The sequence below is a fragment of the Coturnix japonica genome, chromosome 22 (genome assembly GCF_054131305.1).
Source record: "Coturnix japonica strain WE chromosome 22, WE-NBRP24, whole genome shotgun sequence".
NCBI lineage: Eukaryota > Metazoa > Chordata > Aves > Galliformes > Phasianidae > Coturnix > Coturnix japonica.
Window position 1 is genome coordinate 5,539,162 of NC_140684.1, and position 25,301 is coordinate 5,564,462.

The 25,301-nt window shown below is 49.1% G+C and overlaps 1 protein-coding gene across 3 annotated transcripts in view; it reads left to right on the forward strand.

The window, feature by feature from the left end:
* Positions 1-25,301, forward strand: part of SSH2 (slingshot protein phosphatase 2) — a 68,321-nt gene that overhangs the window by 266 nt on the left and 42,754 nt on the right. For 2 of the 3 annotated variants that reach the window (XM_085522121.1, XM_015880841.2), the window contains exon 2: positions 21,551-21,594. Coding sequence is in view for 2 of the 3 variants with exons in the window: in XM_015880841.2 (XP_015736327.2) it covers positions 21,551-21,594 (44 nt within the window). In the remaining variant the exon portion in view is untranslated. Of the gene's footprint in view, positions 1-8,503; positions 8,531-21,550; positions 21,595-25,301 lie in introns of those variants that run through there. The other variant, XM_085522119.1, reaches the window with a different exon arrangement.

The following is a 25,301-nucleotide window of genomic DNA, read 5'->3' on the forward strand; positions in this document are numbered from 1 at the left end:
AACCGAGGCCGAACCGGGCAGAGAACCGGGCAGGGAGACGGGCTGAACCGGGCCTGGCGGGGCTGAACCGGGCACAGCCGGGCCGGCAGCTCGGCTGGCAGCTCTGCAGGCCGCGGGGAACCGTGGGGTTAATGGGAGAGGGATTCCCTGCCCCACCCGCCGCCCCACAGCCGGCTGCATCGTGCCTTGGTGCGGTGGGAGCGGGCTCCATCTGACAGCAGCGCCGGGTACCGGCCCCTCCTACGGAACACACGCTGCTGTTAGTGTGGTTTTCCTTCCCTTCCTCGTAGCTGTGGGCCGGGTTGATATCCCCATTGCTCCGGGTTGATATCCCCATTGCTCCGGGTTGATATCCCCATTGCTCCGGGTTGATATCTCCATTGCTCCGGGTTGATATCTCCATTGCTCCCATGGTGGGGTTGGGGGCAGCGCTGTGTTGCCCCATCAGCTTTGGTTTCTTTATCCCACTCCCATGTCTCCCATAAGATACGTTTATTTAGCAGCGCCGTTTAATTTCCACTCTTGTTTCTTTGCTATCAATATTAATGCATCGTGTTGCTTCTTCTGACTCCCTTACCTCCCCAGCCTTCCTTTTCCCGTGAGTTCCTTGCATTTCAGATACCTCATTGCATTGATAGGGCTCTTGGCATCCTCCTTGCTTCCACTTGGATGTGCGGTCCCTTCCTTTGTTAAATATTTGATATAGATGAGCAATGAGCTTCATTCTGTAACGTTTTCCCAGCTGGAACAGCCAGGCTCTTTCCTAACCCGGTTGCCACGTGTGCTTCTTTGGATTGGGATCACTCAATGTGATAAGGACACATTTATGTTCTTTATTTGATCCCCACACCGGTGTCTGAGCTCTGCGTAGTTCTCAGACACATAAACTGCTCCTTCAGACCCATCCATAACATGCAGCTCTCAGGGTCATTTATGCTCTTCCCTCCATCTCTCAGCTGCAATCTGTCCCACTGCTTTGTGACTCTTTTATGCCCATATGAACAGAAGTGTGGGGTTGTTCTCCTAATCTAGTTTTCCTTTCCCTAATCTCTTCTTCTTTCTCAGGCAGTTTGGAGATGATGCTCCTCCTTAACTGCTGCCCAGTGCACTTTTCAACTTCTTCATTTCCTATGGCAGCTTCCTCCCCACGTTGTGCTGGGGTTGACCTGCCCTTTTAGCCCCACTCAGTAGCTGGAGTTGGTTGGTTCTTCATTCTTCTGTCAGCACTTTGTTCAACGTCTATGTCCCCTCCTTCCATCTCTGTGTTATTTCTTCTTGATTGAAGCTTCCAGTGTCACTTCATATGGTCCCTCTGAGGCTGCCAAGGCCTGCTGAGGATGGCGGTCAATGTTGAGTCCACCTGAAGGCTGTGCTCCTCCAAGCCTGCCTTTCTCATGGATGGTTGTCATAGGATGGTTGTCATAATGGGGCCTTGGATCTTTCAGCATTGCATGAAACCCTTTCAAGCAGTCTGCTGTAATCTGTGATAGCTTCTATATGGGCTGATAACTGCATCTCAAAGTTTCCTTTTTGAAAGGGAGTTCATCTTGCTCAGTGTAAGGCTCTGTCTCCCTGCCTGACCCCCTGCTGTATCTGAAGGGAGATTGTCTGATAACTGCTGGAACTTTACTGGTCAAATTATGGGTAAGAAAAGAGAAAATAAGCTTACAGCATATGGCTGGGCATGGCTCAGTTCTCAGGTTACTGAGAGTTCTGAGGACAGAAATGGATTCTTTTTAAATTGCTTGATTATTTTATTTTCCTCTTTCGAGATGAGATTCTCAGACAAGGAGAAAGGGTGAAACTGATGCCCTTAAACTGATTTCTTGCATTAAGCATGCCCTATAAACAGTTATAATTGGCTTTTATGGATTCAGGGGAATAGCTGATCTGAATCGCTCTGAAATTGGATGGCTTTTATTTATAGGCCTTTATCCTGTTCTCATTGCCAATAGAGCATCTCATGAGCTTTCATTTCAGGCTGCCGATGGAGGGCAGGGCTGCAGGAAAGTGCAGGTGGAAGGAGATGGAGAGGGGCTGCTTGGGCCTTTGTGCTGCAGAGTCAGACTTGTCTTTCTCCTGTGTGTGCAGTGGGTGTTTGCTCCCTTTAGGAGAAGAAGGATGTGTGTCCATGTGAAGAAAGGCCCTCGATAGCAGGATATGGTGGTCGGCACAGTGGTCTCATAAGCACAAGCAGTGGGATATAACAGCTTGCACACAGCTGCTGCTCAGGTTTGCAGTCAGAGCTTTGCTGGAGTGAGGTGAAGAAACCTGTCCCATTGGAGTGGGAAAGAAGGGAAGGGTGTTTTCTTTGTTTAAATGAAAACCAGCATTTTAAAAAGGAATAAGCTGCTTTGCTTGGGCTGCATTGTTGTTCAAGACAGCTGTTAAACTGGCCTGTAAACAAATACTTTAGTTAATTGAGCTGCTTGTATCTCTAAAGGATGAACTCTGTTCTTGTGAGTTCTGCTTTCTGACAGACCTGGGCTGTCTCCATTGCTCACTCCATAGTGCACAGCAGCCACGTAGCCGTGCCCAGGCTGCATGTGGGCAGTGTGGTGCAGCAGAGGAGCTGCTCGAAGCTCCATGACTCCAATTGCTGTAAGAGCTGCTGTCTGAGGCCCTGCAGGTTGTGGGGTCTCTCGTCCACCAGGCCAGCATCACTTCTGTGCCATCCTGCTGATGCCAACTGAAGAAAACAGCTCTTGTAGACTTCTGGTAATGATCCATGTTGGGATATATTATATCGAAACTTGTCCTTCTTAATTATTTTTATGCATGGCTCTATGGAACAAAAGCTGGGATTCCTTTTCAGTGCTGGCGTTCCTCAGCCTAACGCTTATCTGCTCTGAAGGGAAGAAGCTGGGCAGGCAATCTGGCCCTTGCTGTTCTTGCAGCTCGCTGGTCTTCCCTACCCTCAGGGACACAATATGCTGTATTGGAAGGGAGAGGCTGACCCAGGAGGAGGGGATGTGCTCAATATATTGTTCTAAAACGCACTGTTTAAGAAAAAAACAACCAAAAAGTGTGAAGCCAATGAAAACACCAACCATTTGACTTCCCCTCCTTCATCCCAGGGGAGCAGCCTGCAGGAAGCACAGCCCTGCAGGTGTCTGAGGGTCTCTGTCGTGTTTTGCTGCCGGAGCACGCAGGAAATATTTTGCTGCTTATTTATGCTTCAGCTAAATATAACACTTCTCCACCTCTGGTGCTGCAATTACTGTTAAGCAACGTGGTAATTGGGAGCTCTCTCAGGCATTGACAAGTCTTCCTCTGACACAGAATGTCCTGTTGAAATTAGTGAAGATCTTGGTAGCTTCTGCTTGTATAAGGTTATGGAGGAGACCACAGCCTGGCCAGGAGAGCAGTACTTCCCTATGGAACGTGTAGTAGGCCTGGCAGTGCCTTATTTGAAGATGCTCCCATCTCTTACTTGTTTCTCACCAACTGATGCTTTTTAGTTTTCCTAATGAAAACATACCGACTTGGAGGACATACAGAATCTAAAATAGCTCTTTCTTTCCTCCTTCTTACTAGTTTACTATGAGGTTTCTTTGCAGAGCTGGCAGCTGCTGTGCCTTCCTTCTCGTGGCTGTTTCCTGGAGCATTGCTTTGCAGGTTGTCAGCTTTGGAGTGTTGTTGCCATGACCAGTGAAGTGCAGCCCAAAGCAGCAGTGACAGCAGGTGACTGAGGATTTCCACGTGAAATAAAATCCACAGAGATCTATAGCTGCAACTCCCGTGTCTTGGGAAATATCCCGAGACAGAAAATAGCCTTTGGGCAGCTCAGCTCCATGTGGCTGCTCCCTGCTCACAGCCCGCAGCTCAAGGCTTCATCCGCAGTCACAACAAACCACGTCCTCCCAGCTCCAGGTGTGACTGGGCCCTGCTGAGGTAGGGCAGCTCAGTGCAGAGCAGTGCTGGGAGCTCTCGCTGTCCTTGTGAGGCTGTTGTGGGCAGCAGGCTTCAGAAATGCTCCTGTGTTTCCAGAGCTCAACTGACTCAGTCTGACCCTGCACATCCCTTTAGCAATAGGTGTGCAGTGAGCTGCTCTTCTCTGACTGATGCTTGCAGTATGGAAGCTGGCCTGGCAGCATGAAGGTAACACTCTTGTCAGCTGCCTGCTTCAAGTCCCCGAGCTGTTCAGTTCAGCCTGGGAACTTAACAAAAGCCTCACTTCTGTTGCACTGGTTGGTTTGCATATCCTTTAAATTTATTGGTTAACAAGAGTAACACACGTGTCATTGATGAAAAGGGATCTCAGAAGCAAGGGAAAAAACAGGTATCTATTACAGGTAGTTGAGGATTTGGACAAGAAGAGTTTCTAACTCATCATCTGGAAGCTGTTCCTCTGGAGGGTTCTGCTTTGAGGGATCAAAAACGATGAAGGCTCAAACCACATTTACATTTCTGAGTTGGGTTGTACAAACCCATTAGGTCCCAGAACCACCTACAAAATACCTTATTGCAGCAGCGTAACACTGCAGTGTCTGTGGCTTGTGACTTTTACCATTCGGGCAGGCTCTGTGTGTGTCAATAGCTTTGTGCCCAAGTGGAGTTGCTCTGTCTTATCAGCGTTGCTCACTGCAGGCTGAAGGCGCAGTGTTGCTGTAGGATGAGTCACGTCGTCGTTAAGCAGCTTGTTGCTTCCATGGTGAGACGCACCCTTGTTGTGCATGCCAGCAATCATGAAACTCCTGGCAAATACCCTGTGACGTGAACTCCTTATGGCCTTGGTAAATGAAATGCCTGTGGCACTTACTGAGATGTGTTCTGCTTGTGCCTGCTCGCTGCTGTTGGGTGCACTGATCGTCCTCCTCCTCCTAAGGAACTCCTCAGCAGAGACTTACAGCATCAGTGCAGGCCATTTCAGGGTGAAACGAGTGGGGTAATCAAGGCCGCAGCTCAACTATTCGAATGTCTTTGGCTGTTTCAACACAAGAAGTTTAATCTGTCCTGTTTTATCACAGATCATCCTGTCCCTGTGCTGAGCTCAGGAGGTGGTTTGGATGCCTGATCTTTCATTGCCCTGAGGGCAGCACATTGAGTTCCTCTCTGGGAAGTGAGTGTGGGATTTGTGATCCAGGCTTCTTGCTGCACAGCTCACCTCCAGCCCACAGCCCAGTGAGGTGAGCCAAGAGCCACCCTGAGGTGAGAGGAAATAGGGTCTGAAGGGCAGAAGACCCCAACCTAACTCCTCCATGCTGTGGGTCCATCAGGTCACACATTATCTCTCCTCAGTAGGCTCTAACACGCTTGCAGCAGCAGTTGGTGTATGATGCTGTCTCATTAGGAGACAATCTGCAGGCTGCTTCTGTTGGTTCTCTGTTAGTGGCTTTGTGTTGTTCCAGTGGGATGCCCAGCAGGAGGGCAGGACAGGCTCCAAGCACAAGTTTACCTTCTCAAGCTTAAGAATCAAGCAGGTGAGAGTAGCAGCAGGAGGCTTTTGTTGGGGGTCAGTGCTTTCACTGAGCTCTCAAGGCCTCCTTAGCAAAAATGCAAAAGCTGCTGAGCTGGGCACCTTTATCTTCAACTTTTAACTGCGTTCCATATCTGAGAAATGGGTTCTTAATGTGGAAAGCTGGTCCTCTTACAAGGGAATGCAGTTGTCCAATTACTCTGGCTGGCTGCTGCCATGTCCCTTCTGTTCTGATGTATAGAACTATCACATCTAGCACTAATGTGAGAACTTCTAAGACTCGTTCAGCTGGCTTGGTTTACCGTCAGTGTCTAACATCTGAGAAATGTGAATATTAGATTCCTTAAGAATAAAAAGAGAACAAAAAGCACTCCAGGCTTTTCATCTTTCTGCCTTTTAGTGTGATGATGAGGGGGAGGGTTTAGGGCATGTGCTGTGCATGTGTGAAGTGCTGTGCTCTCTGAAGGAGCTTTGGAGGTAGCCTGAGTCTTATTCCTGATGCAGGACCAGCCCTTTCATGTTTCTGGAATAGGGATGGAGTCTATTTCTTGTTTGTCCTTTCTAATCCTTTTTTTGCTGATAGTTTTCCTTTCTGCAGGAAGGAATGGTAGGAAATAACTGAAGGGCTCAGATCTGGGCCCGCTCTTCAGTGATGCTTTGGATTTAAACACAGTGCTTCAAATAATGCTATTAAACAGCAACCCAGGACAGCAAGAATATTGCAGCTAGTTAAAGAGTGAGCCCTGAAATGGCAGAGATCTCTTTTAAAGTTGCAGCATGGCTGACAAAGACTTAATTCACTTCCCAAAGAAGCATTTTTCCTTATGTAACATCCAGTGAGTTTTGCTGGTGGGAGTTTCCTCTGCTTTTGTTTTCAGCTGAGTTGTGCTTAGGTGGGGTAGCCAGCTTAGGCCTTCAAAAAGAGAAGTGAAACAGATCACCCTGTTCTGTGCTGCTTTTAGACATTTCTCCTTTCTTGGTGATATTTTGGTTGGTCCCATAACAATTAAAAGACATCGAAGCCTGACCTTCAGCTTTTAAATGAAACCCAAGGCATTTGGTTCTGCTGCGGTATGGGTCTGGTACTGCTGCTCAGTACAGCAGGACATGGAAATCCATGTTGATGTTATGTCTGGCTGCTTGTCAGCTGCTGCTGCTGCCTGCTGGCTGGGGAGGCTCCCAGTTGGTCTCTCCTGTGCACCTCAATCTTCTATGGAAGGTCTGGGGGCAGAACAGTGAGCACAGCATATTTTCAATATGCCTTCCCTAAAGTTGGGCTTCATTGAAGAAGCTGTTGGGCAAGGGAGGCATTATCAGCTAACACTTAAAGTACGGCTGGGATAATTTGCGTTCGTCATGTGCTCTGCAGATCCCCACTCTCAGTGTGTGCTGTGAGCTGTGCCCGTGTCCTGCAGCCCACACTCCTGCTCTTTGAAGTGGCATTTTTCTCTTACACATACACCAGCGACTGCTGCAGTCTGCAGGGAGCTCTGTGTAACTGAGAGGTGTTTGTGTTTGGAGATGCTGAGACGGTTATTTCAGGATAGCTTCTGTCTGGCTCTCCTACAAGGAAGGAAGTATGGTTTGATGTTCCCTTGAGGAGAGGGGAAAGCTTGGTGTCTGGTTAGAATTTGGGCTGAATTGGGCTTGACACAGAGTCAGCTTGAGGAAGTGTTCATGTCTTGGTTTTTAAACTTGAGATGTGCTTCATTTAAATATAATAAAACAAGCTGAGATTTCATTAAGTTTAAACTTACAAGTTTGGTTTTAGGAGAGAATGTCTCGAGCCAAGGAGTGTTGGTGTGAAGAGAGCCCGAGGGGAGGAGCAGCCTGTTGTCAGAGCCTGGTGCTGTCGCTGTGCAGCAAGCAGTACATCCTGGACGTATTTGACTCTTCTTGAACTCTGCTTTGATGTCAGTGCTGCTTTGCATGCACTGTGGGAAAGGCTGAAAAGCCCCAAAGCTCTCAATGCACATCAGCAGTGGGTGAGCAGAGGCCTTTCTCCAGGGGAGGGGACACAAAGGGGTCTTGCAGCTGAGTTCTGATGGCAGCCTGCTTTGCCAGCGTGCAGCCCTGTGCTCTGAGCACAGCTCAATCCCAGCAGCTCAGTGATGGAGCATCACTGTTCAACCCTCCTCACTGCCTCGGCCTTTGGCACTGCCCCTATCACAGCATCAGGAGGGGAAGCTGCTCCCGAGAATCTTGGACACACGATGGTGGCTCTGACTGCAATAGAATAATCGTATTTTAAAGGGTTCTCTAAAGCTTTATAAATATTAATTTTGTTCTTTTGCTTCCTAATAAAGGGGTTTGATTCATGAAATCGCTATTTATTTATTAACCTGACAAACTAATAGCAAGCTCTCTTCTTTCAGTGCGTGCATGTGCCATATCACAATTCTACTTGTCACCATACATAAGAACTTCATTCATCTGCTTTAAAATGTCATTGATAACAACCTGGCAGTGGCCCAGCTCAGAGCAAGCTAACTACAAAAGGCTGCATTGTAAACCTTTCTGAGAGTACATGCTACATTAAGTCTAAAATTAAAGTACAGCCTGGTCCAGGCTGCATCTAACTGCCAAATGGCTTCAAACCTCTGAAGAAATGGGGCTCTGTTATGGAGGAGCTGTGCCTGAAAATGGGGTGGTTTGGAATTAAGGCTGCGTTCTGCTCACTTAAACCTTCAAGCACTGCCCATGGGTGCTGGCTGTGTCCATGCAGCCCTGGTTAACCCAGCTGGTCTCACTGAGCCAAGTGGGGCAGAGCAGGAAGCTTTAAGGCATCCTCATGTAAGGTCTCCTGGGAGCAGTGTGAGCAGGCTGTAAGTTATTAGCATCGTGCTCATCCTGTGCTCTGGGGATGGAAGAAGCTCAGGCAGCGCATTGAGGGGTCTGAAGGGTGTATGGTCTGATAGCTGGCGTGGGGACTGCAGGAGCCTTCAGGAAAGGAAAGAGGAGGATGTGATTTCATACTTCTTCACTTCTATGGTTTCTTTTGTTTTGTCTCTTTCTTGAGTATAGCCTATGGACAGCGCCATGGGTTAGGGAGCGCTGCATCTTCAGAGGCTTTTCCTATATAGCCTACCACTGAAGTCAATGGGCGTGGAGGTAAGCGGTGCTTTCTGACAACACTCCCACCACCCACTCTGCACCCTGGTGCACACAGCACTTGGATTTGAGCGTTGTTTTTCCCTGTAAAAGTCGCATGCAGTTGCACAATGAAGACACTGCATATTTGTGTTGTGCAGATCTGTTTGTAGCTGTTGGAAGAGTGCAAGCAGTGAGTTATCGGTGCGGGAGACTTCACCAGTACTGCATGAGCACTTGCCACTGCTGTCAGACATTGCCATCTCTGTGTTATGGCCAATTAAAATACAGCTTCACTGTTGATCTGTGAGTTGAGTGGCCCTCAATGTAGGGCCGAATATCACTGAGTGAAGTGTTTGTGCTCCCGATGCTCAGCACCTCTTGCTCTGCTGTGATTTATTTGTTGTACCAGTTCTGAGTTTGTTACTCCACCAATGAATAATCACTTTATCACGAGCCACTCGGAGTCAGTGAGAGTTTCCTGTTTCCTCATCTTTCTGTTGATTTCCTTTCTGTTGAAACACAACTTTCTCCATTGAAATAAGAATGTCGCTGCGCTCTTCATCTTCCATCCAGTGGCCCAGAGGGAAGGGGAACCTCTGCAATGTTCCCACAGGGACGTTGACATCTGGGTCTGGTGACTGAATTGTTGGGATAAAACACAAATTCATTAATTGATGCTGTTGAAATGCACTGACTTTTCTGTGCTCCTAATAGGAGGCTTTAAAATATCCAGCTGCAGGCTGATCCTCTCCAAGCATGTGACGCTGACATCAGTCCTAGAAGTGAGGCGTTGAACTGCCTCCAAAAATGAGCTCATTGGGTGATATTCAATGCACTGATTTAGCATGGAATTAGCTAATTTGATTACATGATCACCTGCACTCACTGTCTGAACGATGGGAACTCATTCCAGTGCAAGCTGCTGTCATTGAAGTGTTAGCGTTGTAACCCCAAGGTGCTCTCAGTAGGATGCCCTGCTGTGTGATGGGAGCTGGGCTGGCAGAGCCAATCCCTATGGACACTAACATGCCATAAGACTTGCCAAGTTCCTTGACTTCTCTCTCTCCCAGGAGATTATAGAGAAATAAGGGTTTGGGAATTGACTATTAAGCAGGCCTTCTGAAAACACTTGTAAGACTTAATTTTTTTATGACACTTGTCTTGTTTAAATGGCCGGATAAAAATGCAGCTATGTCCCTTTGCTGGAGCCTGGGTAGTGGTTCAGCTGAAATCTGCCCTGCCATGCAGCCTACAGCAACCAGTCATCACCAAAAGCAAATTAAACCCAGGCACGACCGTCCTGGAGGCAAGTTGTGTGTGCTGAGCTTCCTCACCTCCTCCAGCTCCAGGTCAGCAGTAATTGCAGACTTCCTCTCACGACCTGCACAGGGTGTTTGGGCAGCACGTGGGAATGACAGTGACCCTGGATCCACCTATCCATTGTTTGGAGACTTCAACGCGTTAAGCATTTACCTGTAGTCATAATAGCAGTAGGTCTTAATTGTTGGTGTCTGAGCATATCAATGCATACCTGACATGTTTATTTTTCTAAGCATGGGAATTAGATAACCAGTATGTCAGCAGAAGGGTTCCTTTGAATTTGACCCAAAACAATGTCATTTTTTCTCCCCCCTCGCCCCACGGTATTTTCTGCTTGTTATTGCATGTTACAGGACTGCTTGCTCTGGAGATCCCTGCTGAATGGAAGCCTTTATTGAGCTGCTATGACATTGCTCTTCTCTTTCAAGAAATACTGCTGCTAGGACAGAGGAAGACTCTGTATCTCACAGGGCTCTGACAGTGTTGCCTGCACTGTGGTCTGTAACCAGCTTAGGAATTGAGCTGGAAAAAACACTGATGTTTTGCATAGGAAGTTAAAACGAGGAGAAGCTCTTAAAGAAGTACAGAGCAGGGGACGGAGCTCAGTTTGAAGAGCAAGCAGTAGCAAGTGAGATAGGAAGAGTGCTGCTCCTGTAAGGGTGGGTAAGTGATGCTGCAAAGCAGCCGTGGGGCTGCGTGGTGCTGGCCCTGAGCTCTGACACCCGGGGTGACGGGATCCCTTCCTGCTGCCTGATTACAGGAAGCTGGCCTGTTTCCAGAGTGAGTTCCTGAACATCCTCAGTGGGGAGGAGGTTTGGGATGACAGAACGCTTATTCACACCCAGCATGGCAGCTCCAGCAGCAACTCCTTGCAGTGACTGAACGGCTGCTGCCTGTTTCCGTCACCTCCCAGAGGTGTGTGCCTCAGAAGCGAGGCCTGTCAGCCCCTGAGCTCTACGTGCAGCACTGTGTTCTGCAGCACCATGTCAGCATCATCCTTCTGATGTTGTCTCTGCAAAGTGATGAAATGAACGTAAGCAGAACTCACACTGTACACACGTCCCATGGTTGTTCACAATGTACACGGGGTGTGGATGTGCAGAGCTGAGCTGTACCCTGTGCTGCCCAAGGGCAGGCGAGGAGCCCAGCCTGCCTGCAGCCCAGAGAGCCCTGCCAGTGCCTGCAGGAGGGGGTGGGGAGGGAAGCAGATGCTCCTCGGAAGTTCATACCATGGTTAATAATGTAATTCACAGATGGTGGTGGAGGCCTTGAAGAGGCTTTCATGCAGTACTTACGCTCTGTAATAGACAGATCATCGCATAAGGGCTCGTAAATAGAGATGACTTAATCCCAAGGATGAGTCTGCAGCGATCTGTTTTGATAGTGACCCTGTGGCTCACTGTAACCTTCTTATACAACCCAAAGCCTTCAGCATCCCTGAATGTGGAGCACTGCCCCCAAACTGGGCTGATCTCTGATAAAAGTGTCGAGATAAGGTGCTAATACAGATCTGAGATCTCAGATGGAAACGGTTCTTATGAAACAGAAAACAATCCCTTTGTCCTGTACAGAAATCAATACAGGCGGTGCAGGTGTGGAAATTGCTTTACACGGTGCCTTCCTCTTGAGAAGCAATTCTGCCTTTGTTTTCCTTATATGGTTGGCATTGGAACTGGTGTGTTTTCTTCTGAGTAGCTGTGAGTGCATCTCAATGGATAAGGAAAGGACCATGCATTGCGTGTCCTCTTGGCTTTGCTTATTTATGTACTTGTTAAGGTCACTCCATGCTACATAGTAGATGAACAAGCTGCCTTTCCAGGAATCAGAAAAAATGGAGCAAAAAAACCCCAATGCAAACATTTGTGGCTGATTGTGGAGGTCTTCAGTGAGCGCCGGCTGTAAGCTGTGTAACTGCAGGTCTGTATGAGGGGTTTCCAAGCTGATAGGTTTGCATTAAAAAGCAAAAGTTTCAGGTAACACCAGGGCTGATCTTGTTGTGCATGTGCAGCTCCCCACTTCCAAGGGATTGCCATAATAATAGCTTTGATTTTTAATTTCTCCAAGTTGAAATGATTTAGTCAATTGGCTCCTTGTGATGCTTGTCATGTGATGGTTCATGAGCCCTGAAGAATGAGCTCCTGTGACTGCAGCCATGTGTTTGTCTGGACCGGTGCAGGCTGTGCTGTGTTCCTGCTGTGTTTGGAGCTGGGGAACCAGGCTGGGCTGGGGGGGAGGGGGTTCCTTGACATTTCCAAGCAGCAAAAAATGCTGTTAATGAAGTTACGTCCAGCTTCCAGCCCTGCTGCTGTGTGGATCCCTGCTGTTGGTACGTGTGTGTGCTGCTGTGCTGCATTGCTTTCACCCTTGGATTCATCCAGTGGTTTTTTGTGGCACCTTTTTTCCTCCACACTGCCCCTCATTTTCAGCTCTCCCTTCAGTACTCGTTGCTTCAGGATTTTGCTTTGCTATTCATGCTTGCATTAAAAAACCCCAGAGGTTCAAACCCTCCGCTCACATTGCATAGCCCCAGCAGTATTTCCACTTGGCTCAGGAGATGTGGATGTGTCAGCTGAGGGATCCCTTCTCTTTTGGCTGGTCAGCCAACATCTCCTCAAGCGCATTAGGAGGATCTACAGCTTAAGTTCATCCGAGAGCTGACCTGTTCTGGTTTTAATGAGATTTATTATACATGTACCTTTTGGATTTGACCGCTTTTGGCCTTCAAAACAGCCTGTACAAATCTGCTAGTAAAAGCAGCACTGGTGGGAAACTGCCTCCTCATTCTGAACCTGCCCTCCTTCAAGATTCTGGATTCCTTTCCAATTAGAATACCATCCCTTGTGCTGCTGGCACACAGCGTGGCTGCATGGCTTCGCCAAGGGCTGGCATTGATGCTTCCTTCTGAGCTCCTGCACAGCTCCCTCCTAGGAAACCACAGTGATGGAACGCTGATACTGCAGCTCATGTGGATGGAGGAAAGCTGGACGTCACAGCTGATAGATGGGTGATGGTGTACAACTCCTGCAGGCACAGCTACAGCCCCATCTGTGTCCAGGGCAGAGCCAGGGCAGGGCTGTCCTCACATACACACGTGGGCAGCGTGTGTTATTTGATCCAGACTTACATGTGTGGTACAGATGTGGTTGTGAGCATGAGATGAGAAGTTACGGTTGCTGTGCACGTATGTTGACCCGCAGGATATCAACACCCACACGTTTTTAAGTGTTAGTTATTTATTTGAAGTAACAATGCGTGTGGTTGTTTTGGAGGGAAGGGCAAAGGGGGGGGGGGGGTGTTGTGTTGTGGCTTTATTTAGATTGAGCTTTTTGCATCTGGTAGTTGTGCATTGGATGGCTCTGCTCGGCCAGAACTGCCCTATAGCCTTTGGTGGGGACCATGGCTGGGCACAAGGGGATTCCACTCATCCCATCGGGACTTGGAGGGCTGGGAAGCAAATTGTGGTTTGTTGGGCCATGTGCTCTGGGTGTGCACAGCCCTGCAGTCTGTTGAGGTGAATGCATTGCTGGGTGTAACGCCTTTGTTTTGTTTTTGTGTTGGTTTTTTTTTTTTTAATATATAAATGTACCTATTAATGGAAGCAGAGTGCAGAATGTAATCCTAAAATAGCTCCCCTGTGAATGCAGAAACATTCCACTTCTGACTAATCAGCCATTCAAGAACGAGCATTTAAAGTGGGCACCAGAGAGCAGAGGCTTTCCATATCTGCGGTAAGGAACACACGGGGCTCAGCCTTCCCCCCCCCATCCCATACCTGCTATCTCCAGGAGCACCCCACTCACTGCCTGCCCGTCCTGCTGCTTCATGCTGAAGGATGATGCTGATAAACAGCCTTCAAAACCAGACTGATGATTCTCTTGCTTGTGAATGAAGAAGAGCACAAAGAGTGTATGTTCTGAGCCCTGGCTGCAGTTCACGGCCTGGAGAGTTTGCTGAGCCAGGCAGCCCATGGGCTGTGTGCTTCTAAGGGGCTGTTTCCTTCTGCCACCCCCAAGTCCAGCAGTGCCCTACAGCTGTCTTATTTAGAGATGACCTCAAAGGCAAGTTCTGCTCTCCTTCCAAAGCGGGATTTTCACAAGGGCTTACGTTGGTTTAAGATTGCATTACCCTAGCACAGCATAAACCTGTTTGCAGTGATCTTAAGGCAGAAAGCGGCTCGGGGATTTGGATTGATTCCTGCTGACTTCACCAATCCCTAAGGAGCAGCGTTTGCTCCCACCTACCTGCTCCAAATTTGGGCTGATGAGATGTGTGCTGTGCTGTGTTGCATGGCAGGACAGCCTTTGGGAAGAGCCCCGAGCACACCCTGCTCCTCAGGTAGCTGCTCAGTCAGGGCCAAAGGGAAGGGAAAGTTTTAACTGGATTAACCTCAAGAAGAGTGTGTGGGGATTGAGGGATTAAGGAGCCCAAGGCAGCCAGCGGTCACTGCCTTCCAACCTGTGGTCAGAGAGCAGCCAGTCTCTGGGCTGGGATACAGACATCCAACCTGCAGCATACCTGGGAGGGATTAAAGGCGGTGGTGTTAGGAGCACAGTGTGCATGTAGGGCATTTTTCTGAATGCTGGTTGGAAACTGTTCATAGCTGATACCTTATAAGAAGAACCTGAGAGCACTGAGTACATAGGAGGGACCTTAAACCTGGCTCCCAGAAGATGTGTAGGTGCTCAAGCTCTAAGAACATCTTTCAGTTGGCTTCAGCCCTCCCTGCTTCCTGCCCTCCTCTCACATCCCCACCCCTTATCCCAAAGCATTCCTCTCATCCCATGTATTTTTCCACCGATGCTGTGGTGCATCCCCTGGGGGGGAGATCCCAGTAGTCTACAGGGTTGGTGGGAGATGAAGGGGGGGATCAGCACACCCTGTTACTGGGGAGAGCACATGGCTGCTCTGCTGAGGGAACAACAGATGGCACAAAGGAGCTGGGATTACACAGCTGAGTGCTGCAGGGCCACAAATCTAATGGATCTGGTGAACTGCAGGAGTCAGGCGAACCCAGCCTTGTGCCAGAGCTGATGTCCTTCCTCTGCCTTCAGCATGGCGCTTCTGTTCAAAGCTGTTCTGGGCAGCACGGAGGGCAGTGATGGCTGGATGGGAGGATGGACAGCTGCTCCCAGCTTCTGACACAGCCTGGCCTTTATGGCACAGTGGTGTTTCACAGAGGTTTACATCTGAGGAGAGATGCTACCAGCTGTGTGATACATACCCAGTGCTTGCTCTATGGGGGGAGATGTGGGGCCGGGCTGCTCTGCCTGCCTGGATAAACCAGCAAAGGCAAGAGTGTGCTGGCCAAGGAGAAATAGCACTGGGTCACTTTGCTGGAGTCTCATTAAGATCTGTTTTTCTCAACTTTCAGCCTCTGGAGACTGTTGCAATAAACAGGACATTGGTTCGTTAACAGATGAGGAGCACCGGATGGCTGCAGGAATTAAGAGCTGGACAGCATTGCCTTTTTTTTTTCCCTCTCTCCTCCCACAGCAATTTGGACAGAGACCCAAATAAACAATAACAATCAGATTTTTGGAGGAGCTGGCTGGGAGAAATAACAAAAGTCAAGGGGCGGTCATTGTGCAGCTCAGTTCTTCTCGTGTTTGAGCACTCTGGAAAGCTGCCTGGTACTTCTCAGCTTCATTTTCCTTTCTCGTTTTCCTTCCATCCCCATTGCACGAGGTGCCATCGTACCTGCTGCTGTAAGTTTGGTTGTGTCACCACCTCCTCCATAGTGCCCATTGCATCGAGGGGAGGTTTGCATTCAGCTCTATTCAGTGACCCTATGGTGACTATGGGAAAAGTCACAGCTGTGGAGCTGAACTGTGCCTGCATGAGAATGGCTCCTTGGTTTTTAATGTGCTGCAGGGATCGAGCTGTGAGCGTGCACCTAGTGTAACCCAAACCCCCAACCTTACTTTTATTTGTGGACTTATTGCTAACAGGAAGATGGCTGATGGATTGAGAGATAAAGACCCTTCCCTTCACTGTGTGCCTCCCTTCCTTCCACCCTCCTCCTCCTCCTCAAATAGCCCTTCAGCTCTTCTATAGATTCCAGGATGTCCAATGGACATCGTTCCTTATCTTTGCCTAAAGGGAGACTGAAGGGATACCTTCAGGGCTCTGGGAAGCACTACATTTCACAGAGTATCCTCATGATGTCGGGTATCTGCCTATACTGGCACAGTGCTGAAAAGCTGCCTTAAAGTCAGAGGAGTCTGTTAGGGAGCTGCCAGGTTTTTGTCTTGGTGTCTGTATCTGGATGGTGACAACCAATGTAGCACGAGATAAATCATCCATGGAGCTGCTTTGTGTGGAGCAGGGATTTTTCATGTCAATATGAAATGTCTGTGGGATTTTTTTGTTTCCCTTGGGAGTGTCTCTGGGATTAAAGCAAAAGCTGTTGTACTCCCCATCAGGCAGGCTTATATCACTGCAGCACTGTAATCTCCTTTTTAATCTGTGCTCGTGCTGTAGCGTGGCAGGCTGTGTGATGCTGCTCCTCATCCTCGCTCTTGTACCCATTGGAAGCTTCTTGTATCCAAATCCTGCAGTGCTACTTCTGCAGTTTGTAGTGAGGCCCAATCTGGATGTAGTTTGTGTAAATCCCTGAGCTCCGGCACAAAGATGAATGCTCTGATAAGGAACTTGTTTTTTGCTTTCTCTGGAGCAAGAGCACAATGTCTTTGACCTAAATATACCAATTACTGATGCAGCAAAGTGATACAGAAAACAATCTGGAAGGAATGCCAACCTCTGAATGAAAGCTTGGCTGCAGAGAGCGGCTGCGTATGTGGGACCTCAAACACGGAAGAAATGTGAGGAGGAAAAGGGTTTTCATTCAAAATATATCATGCAAATAGCCACGGGAGAGGGAGAAACTGCTGGGAAAGCTGCTGCTCTGCCCCATCCCTGTGTAGGTAGGAGCACTACACACAGCACCGTGCAGCTCTCCCCTCCCCATCCCTGGCCTACTTTGCTCAGCTCAGCTGTCTGAAGCACTTTCATGTTAAACTTGAAGGTTTCCTGGCAGCAGCTGCTATTTTTAAAGTGTTTGATGGCAAATGTAAGTATTTCAGAAGGTGGCTCTGAGCTGCTGCTCTGCAGCGTAGGGGACTCCGTTAATTAGTTTCATCATTTTCTATAGTGGTTAAGGTTAACCTTCTCCAGAGGCTGTGGTGTTCTGAAGAGCGCTGCTTTCTGTCCAGCCCTGAGACCCCATTCTGTGTATGGGAGCATCAGCACACTGCCACCGAGGAGCTGCAGCCCTCCATCTCCTTAGCTCAGCTCACACAGATTCCTGCATCCTGCTGGATGGCTGTTCTGCAAGTGCAGCTGTGAGCTCTGCCAGCCCATGAATCTACTGTTCATGTGGGCAGATTCCCATGTACAGCACCAATCGAGTGCTCCCAGATGAAGTCAGCCTGGATGCTGAGGTTGTTCAGCATCCCCATCCTGCCCTGGAACTGCTGCTGGTGAATTTGGGTGCATTCTCAGCCTTCCTACCACTAAAAGGGAACCTTCTCCTGGCCCAGATTTTCAAGTCAGCCCTTGTTTCCCTTTACCAGCCAGTGTTGTTGCTGGCGCCTCAGACTCACTGCAAATGCAGCATGTGTGGGCTTTATGCAAACACAGTTTATTTAAGAGGTTGATACAACTCAAGCTACAGTATGAACGTCTCTGCAGTGGAAAGATGTAATAGATGGTTGGTAATCTGACTCAAATGTTAGTGTCTTGTTTTCTTCCAGCAAATGCTTTGAGATCACTGACAGGATGCAGGGCATGCTGTCAAATAGAAATCTATTGATGATTGCATCTTGGAAGGTGCTGAACATGGATTCAGTGTGATGTCTGTGGATCCCAAGCCATTTCACCTCTGTTCAGGTGCAGCTCTGGGTGTCTCGTGGCAGTTCTGCACGGTCCTTGGGTACCATGGGGTAGCTCTGCTGTCACTGTGTCAGTGTGAGCGGTTGAGCTGAGCCCTGAGGAAGCCACATGTGCAATGAATGCTCTTATCTGCGGTGACTTGTATTGTGTTAGAAGAAAAGCTTGCTTCATACTTGGTGACACCCAAGGAGAACTCCTGCACGGAGGAGCTCGCGGTGCAGCTGTAGTACAGAGATGCACAGGGAGATCGGTGGATGCAACAAAGAGGGATTTTTGCATGCTTCAGCTGCTGCCCAGCCTTTGATTTCCCACTGCAGCTGTCTGCTTCCCAGCAAAGGTTGTGTTCGGCTCAGCAGCACTTGGTGTGTGTTTGAACAACTGGATGGGACCCAGCCCAGGGACTGGCAGGCAGGGAACAAGGAGCTTGCCTGTTTAATTATAGACCTTTTCTTTGATTGCCTTGTTTGAGTCTGGGTCTGCAGTTGTTCACGTGGTGCTGGCTTGACAGGTAAAAGGCCTCTGCGGTGGCACAATCACATCTGAGTCTTGCTATGGGTTTTGGGGGGTTCACATACACTAAGTTTCTGTTGTATCAATAAGAAGCTGCCAGTTGCTCTTTGCTAAGAGGTGAAAAGGCCTCAAATTGTCACAGCGTTTTGTAATAGCTTTTGTTTTTCTGCTCTTGCACAAGACTTCTCTGTTGGGTAAATAAGGATCGTTGTAAAAAAACACAGCATTCCCTTGGAAATTGAACTGCTTGGTGAAATGGGGATGACTTCACATCCACCTCCTGGTTCTGCCTGCCTGGAAGGAGCTGCGATCTCTCTGCTGGTATTTGTTGCTGCACAGGGGGGTTCTGTAAAAGGGTCTCAAATGCTGGAAAATAATGAAGTTGACTGTGCAAAAAGGGTCACCCAGGCAACATTTAGAACATAAAGAAGTTCCTCAATGTCTGAAGTGTGCACTCGGCAGCTGTCAGTGGTGATGGCTCATGGAGTGGAACAACCTGGCGTCCTGGTCCAGGCTGGCCGTTCTCTCTGTATCAATGGCTGCAGCTTGCTCCCAATAGAAGCATTTCCCAGGCACTGCCTGCACACTCAGGTATGTTGGCACAAAATCACACGTAGCGAGCAATTATGACTTTGGAATCACTTTCAAGGCTCGCAGGACGTATTTGCAGGGTGTAGCCTGTGTGAAATGTTCCTGGTTAGAAATGCTGTGAATGTTACCCTAATAATTCTGTCTCTTGGAACAAAAGCTGTTCTGATGTTCGCAGGCAGACACCTCCAATCCTGTGCATAAGAGCACAGACTGGATCTTCTTTATCACTGCATCAGTCTGCAAGGAGGAGGTTTGTAGGAGCGGAGCCGCTTGCGTGACATGGAACGACTGCCATTGCAGTGAGCAGAATAACACTCAGCAATGTTGCTCCTCTCCCTTGCCCTTTTGATGACAGACAGTTGGCAGCAGATCAAAGCCCAGACAGGATGAATGTTTTACATATTCTGTCCTACATGGCCCAAAAGGAGCAGAGATGGAAATTTTTTTTCATCTTCTACTTTAAACTGCATTTAATATGTGGCCTAGTTCTGTGCTCTGCCATGCGTTTCCTCCCAGGCCCCACTTCTGCTCTGTGGGCTGGGGGACCTGGGGCTGCCCTGGGGCTCCGGGTCTGTTCCTCTGTGGTTCTGCCTGTGTGGAGTCCTGGCCCTGGTTCTGGCTCTGGCTGTGGCTCTGAAGGAGCGGTCAGTGTTGGTGTCCTGGGTTGCATGGAGTCTATGGGTTCAAATCACTTGCTGGCTGATCAGCTTGTGCTTCCATCTCTTTGGGAATCCAGAGGCAGCAAAAGCTGGAGATGCCCACAGCTGTGTGACATGGGAGTCCCTGCACAACCTCAGTGTGTCCGTGTGTCCGCCGCCTGTCCCCTGTCCTGCCCTTCCCTCTAGTGGGGTGACCCGTCATTGCAGCCAAGCCGTGGGTCACAGCCTCCATAGTCACTTCTCTTCAGGCAATCAGCCACGTCTGACACAGATCCGTCTAATATTAGAGAGCTCTGCAGAGGCGGGTGGGGGCGGTTGGCCCTGTCTGGCCTCCTCCACTGAGTTTATGTAGGGGCACGGCAATGATTTGTGTTTCAGACCCTTTGCACTGTTGGTTGTAGCCTCCTGAGCTCACCACTTGCTCTGACCTGGGTTTCTTTTGGCATGTGGAAACGGACATTCATTATAATGCTAAAAATGTTTGCATAGTTTGGGTTCCTGAACAACTCCATAGAGGTTGTGAGTGCTCTTTCAGCTGCTGTTCCTTACTGTGGTGTTGAGGAACTTGTTCTCTAGCCAATTCGATGCTCTTGAGCCATGTAATTTGTTCTTAATGTCTTAATCTACCCCACGTGTACCCTCTTCCCCTTGTCCACCTCTCTGTGGACCCCTGTGCTCCCCACCAACTTCATCAACCTGCAGGGAATTGATGGAGCTTTATGCCTGAGGACTTCCAGCAATAACAAACACACACAACAGCAAGTTGTGCTTTCAGAGGTAGATAGTGAATTGTTCAAAGGGCTTCAAACTCAGCTGGGTGAGTGCTGACATCTCAAAAAGCTCTTTACTATGAGAGTGGTGGGGTGCTGGAACAGCTGCCCTGAGAGGCTGTGGGTGCCCCATCCATCCCTGAAGGTGCTCAAGGCCAGGTTGGATGGACAGCCTGGGTTGGTATTAAATGTGGAGGTTGGTGGCCCTGCTTGTGGCAGAGGGGTCAGAGGTTTGTGACCCTCGAGGTCCCTTCCAACCCAGTCCATTCTGTGACTGTGAAACTGAGCGTGGCTCTGCAGTGGCAGCTCTGCTCCTCGGGAGGCTGCTCTTCCCCCGTGCTTCTGCCCCTTTCTGAATGCTGCCACAACTTGTGTTGGCTGTGGAATTCACTGGGGTTCTCATGTTGGAAAGCACTGAGCACACCGGCTTCCTTATCAGGCTGCTGGCATGTTGAGCCGCTTCTAAGGTGTGATGAGTAGAAGGCAGTTGTGCCAGCTCTTGCTTGTTGTGGATGGTCTGCAAGTTTTAGCTTGAAGCTGTGGTTGGAAGTGGCTCCGCGTGAACTCCTTCATGGTATTTCTCGTTCTGTTCTTAGAAATAGACGAGCTGCAGGAAGCGTGTGTTTTCTAGCTGCTCTCTTACCCACAGATTCAGATCATTTAAATAAGAGAAACAGAAACTTACTGCACTTCTCCCCTGTTTGGTGCCCAGCACTTTAACGTGTCAGGTTGTGTGTTCTGCAGAGGTGTCCATGCCCATAGCTCACCCTGCATGTGCCTCTTCAGCACTGCAGCTCTTATACAGACCTGCATAAAGCATCGTAAGTTTTCACTGATTAAAAACAGATGCTGTACCTGATCTCTAACCAGTGCCTGGCAATAGGTGCTTAGATGTGCTGTGACATGCAATTAATTGCTGAGATCTCTCTACTGAGGTATTGCTGTGGGCTGAGGTAGGTCTGCCTGCTGTGTCACTTAGGGTTTCCTGCTTTATGTGCACTGGGTCCCATCAGGTGGGTTCAGTACATGCTGCTTTTGTAGACTCTGCCATGGAGGGAGGGAGCTCCCCAGGTCCTGCAGTTGCACCAATTCCCCTGTGCTGAGTTTTAAGAGGGCTTTGAGGGAATGTGAACTGACAGCTGAGCAGAATGTGAGCTGCTGGGTAGTGACAGCTCCACGCAGGAGCAGCGAGAATTTCCTTTGCTTTATGCTGTCAAACCAGTGCAATGTAAATCTTTGGGTGCTGTATGTATGAAAGCATATTAACTCTTCTTTTCCCTCCTCTCCTATGTACACAGGAGGCAGACAGCGGGGAAGAAGAATGCCGGTCCCAGCCCAGGAGGTAAGACTGTCACTTAGAGGATGCTGTTCTTTGTGAAATATTCTGCTGTGCTTATTGTAGGGTTGGGTTTGGTTTGTTTGACTTGGGAATTTTTGTATCCACCATAACTAGAAGTGCAGGGTGACCCTGTGCCTTAAGAGCGCGCAGTGGATGTGTCAGTGTGGATGGTGACACGTATTAATGGTGATGGGTGTAAATGGCACTTTCATAACGCAGCCATCATCTCAACAGCAGGCCTCTCGAAGTCATGAGATTCATCTCCTATCCTCTCAGCCATCAAAAGCATTATTGCAGCTAAACTTCATGCTTACAATAAGCAAAGCCAGCGTAGAACTAAGTCACTTCTCCAGCAGCAGAAGTGCTTTCTTGGCTTAAAGTGTTGCAGTCAAATTTTATGCAAGAAGTGAGGTTCTCTCTGGGGGAGTAAAGGGGAAGCGAAGGTGGAAGAGTTCTCCCTTCACGTGCTCTTCGGCTGTTCTTTGCTTAATGCTATTTGTGTGGGTAGGTTACAATGGAAACTATCATTTTGCAATATTCAAAAGGTTTCAGGGCAATGCAGCCTTTACTTTTGGGACCAGCTTAGATGGCTCTGCAAATGGAGAAGCAGCTGTGGCTGCGTGATCCCATGACTTCAGTGCAGTGGCCAGGCTGTGGGATGGTGGCTGCTCCCCTTCGGTGATGTTTCTTCATCATACATCTTTCACGGCTGTGAGGAAAGCTGGAAAATGCAAGTCCCAAAGGCTCGAGCTGAACTCGGCTCAACTCAGCCTTTTAATTTCCCTCCCAGCCTTCCAGCAGTCACAAGATGGGCTCATGACCTCGTGGTAGCTTACAGAGCATACTGGGGGGGTGGGAGGGATGTAATTGTTGTGGGCACTCAGCAATAGCTGTAGGTTAGCTTTGAAACAAGCAGGTTTTTTCATATACTTGAAGTAACTCCCTGCTGCTGGACACCTGAGTGCTGTGCCCAGAGAGCTGCACAGAGCCGGGGTCCTTCCTGCAGACACATGGGTGCTGTTGAATGTGTGATTACAATGGGATAAATTAAGAGCCAAACACGGTAAGTCATCAACTTGAGGTGCTGCAGAGGAGGAGCAGCAGCCATCTATAAACAGCTCTGGAACGCGTCTGTCTAATCCCCAATTTCAAGGGAGCATGGCAAGCAGTAGCTATTAAAATCCAGACGGTGGTGAGGCCATGGACTGAGTTTGGCTTTAAAGACAAGGTGTGGTGTTGGTGAAGGGCTCTGGTACTCCTTGCTGCTGGCTTGGACAAGCCTGAGGTGCAGCCTGGGGACCTGCCTGGAGCTGCCAGTGCTTCAGGTAGGAATTTTCTTTTAATGCACAAAATTCTTCTTCCAAAGGACTCCTTTTCTCTCCTGGTAAAATCTGTTTAATCACTGCCGCAGGGTAGCATAGCTGGCATCAAGCATGCCCAAACTCAGCCTGTTAATTGGCCATTCAGTGCAAGAGCATTGCTGTGGCTGAAAGCGTGTTTGAGTTAATAAAAAAAAATCAGTATTTGTTAAATGGGATGGTAGCATATAGGCCTAGCATTACTTGTGAGGGAGTCGGATGAAGACCCAAGCATAAGCACAGAAACACATTTGGTATTGAGAGGCTTTTGCAGATGGAGCACAGCCCACGTTCCTTCCCATCCTCCTGGGGCTGCCGCTGGGGTCCTGGCACTGCTGTCAAATGGCAGATGTGCTGCTGAGCTCCAGCCCCACAGCTGCCAGTGCTGTGGCTGGCTGGGCGGGCTCTGGTGTAAAGGCTTCTGCTGTTTGCTCACTGCTGAGATAAGAAGCGTATATGGAGGTGAAGGGGAACGTGTAGTAGAAGCTGGCGGTGTGACAGCACGAGGGAGTAGCGCTCAGAGCAGCTGACCTCCAAAGAGGCAGAGAACTGAGTTTCTAACTTGAACTACCTTTAAAGGTAGATGCATCGAGACCACCATACCTGAAAACAACTTATCCAGGTGCTGACCTGTTTGCAGTCTCTAAGGGCTGTGATTGCATCGACTGGAGGCTCACAGCAGGGGGAAGGAAGCGCGAAGACCTCGTTTGAACTTAAACCTGCTCTATGGAGATGTAACGAGTCCACACTCGCCTCCATGTTGGGGTTTGTGGGCATGAAGGGAGCAGCAGCACCCAGCTCTGCTCTGCCCATCCCCACAGCTCCCTCCTCACTCTGCTCTGGGGTGCCTGAATGTTTGCAGCACACCGTACCCTGCTCCAGGAGATATTGGGGTGGTCACTGCCCTGCCAGAGCTATCACCAGTCCTATAGTTTGGGGTGGGATCCCCAAGTCCTTGGCACAAGCCCCTGACTGAGCATGTCCTTCTCACCTAATTCTTGGCTAATGAGACTAAGAAGGAGCTACTGCATAAGCAGGTGTACAGAACAATCTATTTGTTACATTTATTGCCCTCATAACTGCCTTCTAGACATTTTTATTGGGCTATCTGGAAGCCGTAAACCAGCTGGCCTGCTCCTCTGCTGTCTGCAGACTTGTTGCTGCCGCACTGAACTGACTCTAACAAACCTCTGCATTCACAGTCTCTTTGCATCATCTCAGTGTTGTTAATACTCACCTAAAATGCCCACATACACAGCTTGGAGCTGTGCTAACACCAGCTGGTGTATCAGTTTGACTTTGCTTGCCCTGTGCTGGCGCTGCAAGGATTCAGGACCTTTGTTTTGCTGGTGGCTGACATCTCCAGGGCTGTGTGTGCTGTCAGGATGGCTCCGTGCTGCCCGTGTTTGGTTGCAGAGGTGCCTGTTTTCCCAATGCTGTCTCTGAGCTGAAATGCAGCATTTGAAGCTGCCCAATACCTGCAACACACCGAGCAGGAAGCAGTGCCAGCTGCAGGGACCTCAGGGAAGTCTTTGAGCTTTTATGGCCTGTGCTCAGTCAGGCTGAAGTCCGTGTGCTCAGGGCAAGCTGTGGAGCCTGTGTTCCCTTAGGGTGCCAGAGGAGCAGTCGGGTCCTGCGCCTGAACTGGGTTTATTGCATGAGAATGTTCTCTTGAAGTGCTCATCTACCCCAGTCCAGAGGGAGGTGTGCTGCGTTAGGTTTGTAGCCCATGTGTGCTCACCTTCTGGTTTGTTGTTTTAGTCAAAGGAGTTCCTTCCAGGAGTGAGCTGGGAAGGGAAGCAAATCAGATTACTGCTATGATAACAGCTGGATGTGCCAAAACGCCTCAAGCTTTCAAGCTGGGAGTAAATACCTTTTGTTTTAGGAGTGGGAGACAGCAGTTTAATGCAGAAGGTTATGGTTGCTAACAGTGTAAGGGTTGTTTCTAACTGCCTTGATAGCGTGTGGAATTGGTGCTTGGGTTTCCTTGCACAAGTTGAGCTGCAGGGCTGCCTGCTGGATGGTTGCACTGGCACCCACTGCTGGCTGCTCAGTGCCTGGGGACGTGTCTGGGTGCAGGGTGATGGCAATGGATGCTCATCATGGGGCTCACTTACCCCATCCAGGTGTGTGATTGTGGAGGTGAGGACAGTCACCATTTGGTGGGCAGGCTGCTGACACTGCTGTTATCTTGGGCACATCCTGTGCTACGAGGGGCTCCAAAAGCCACACTCCGGGTGTTCTGGCTCCTCAGCCTGCTTTCTGCTTCCTTTGCTTGTTGCTGCAGCTGCCAAACTTGTTTTGTTGGTACTCAAGCTGTAGCTGGAACTTCTGCTGGGTCTGTGAGGCACT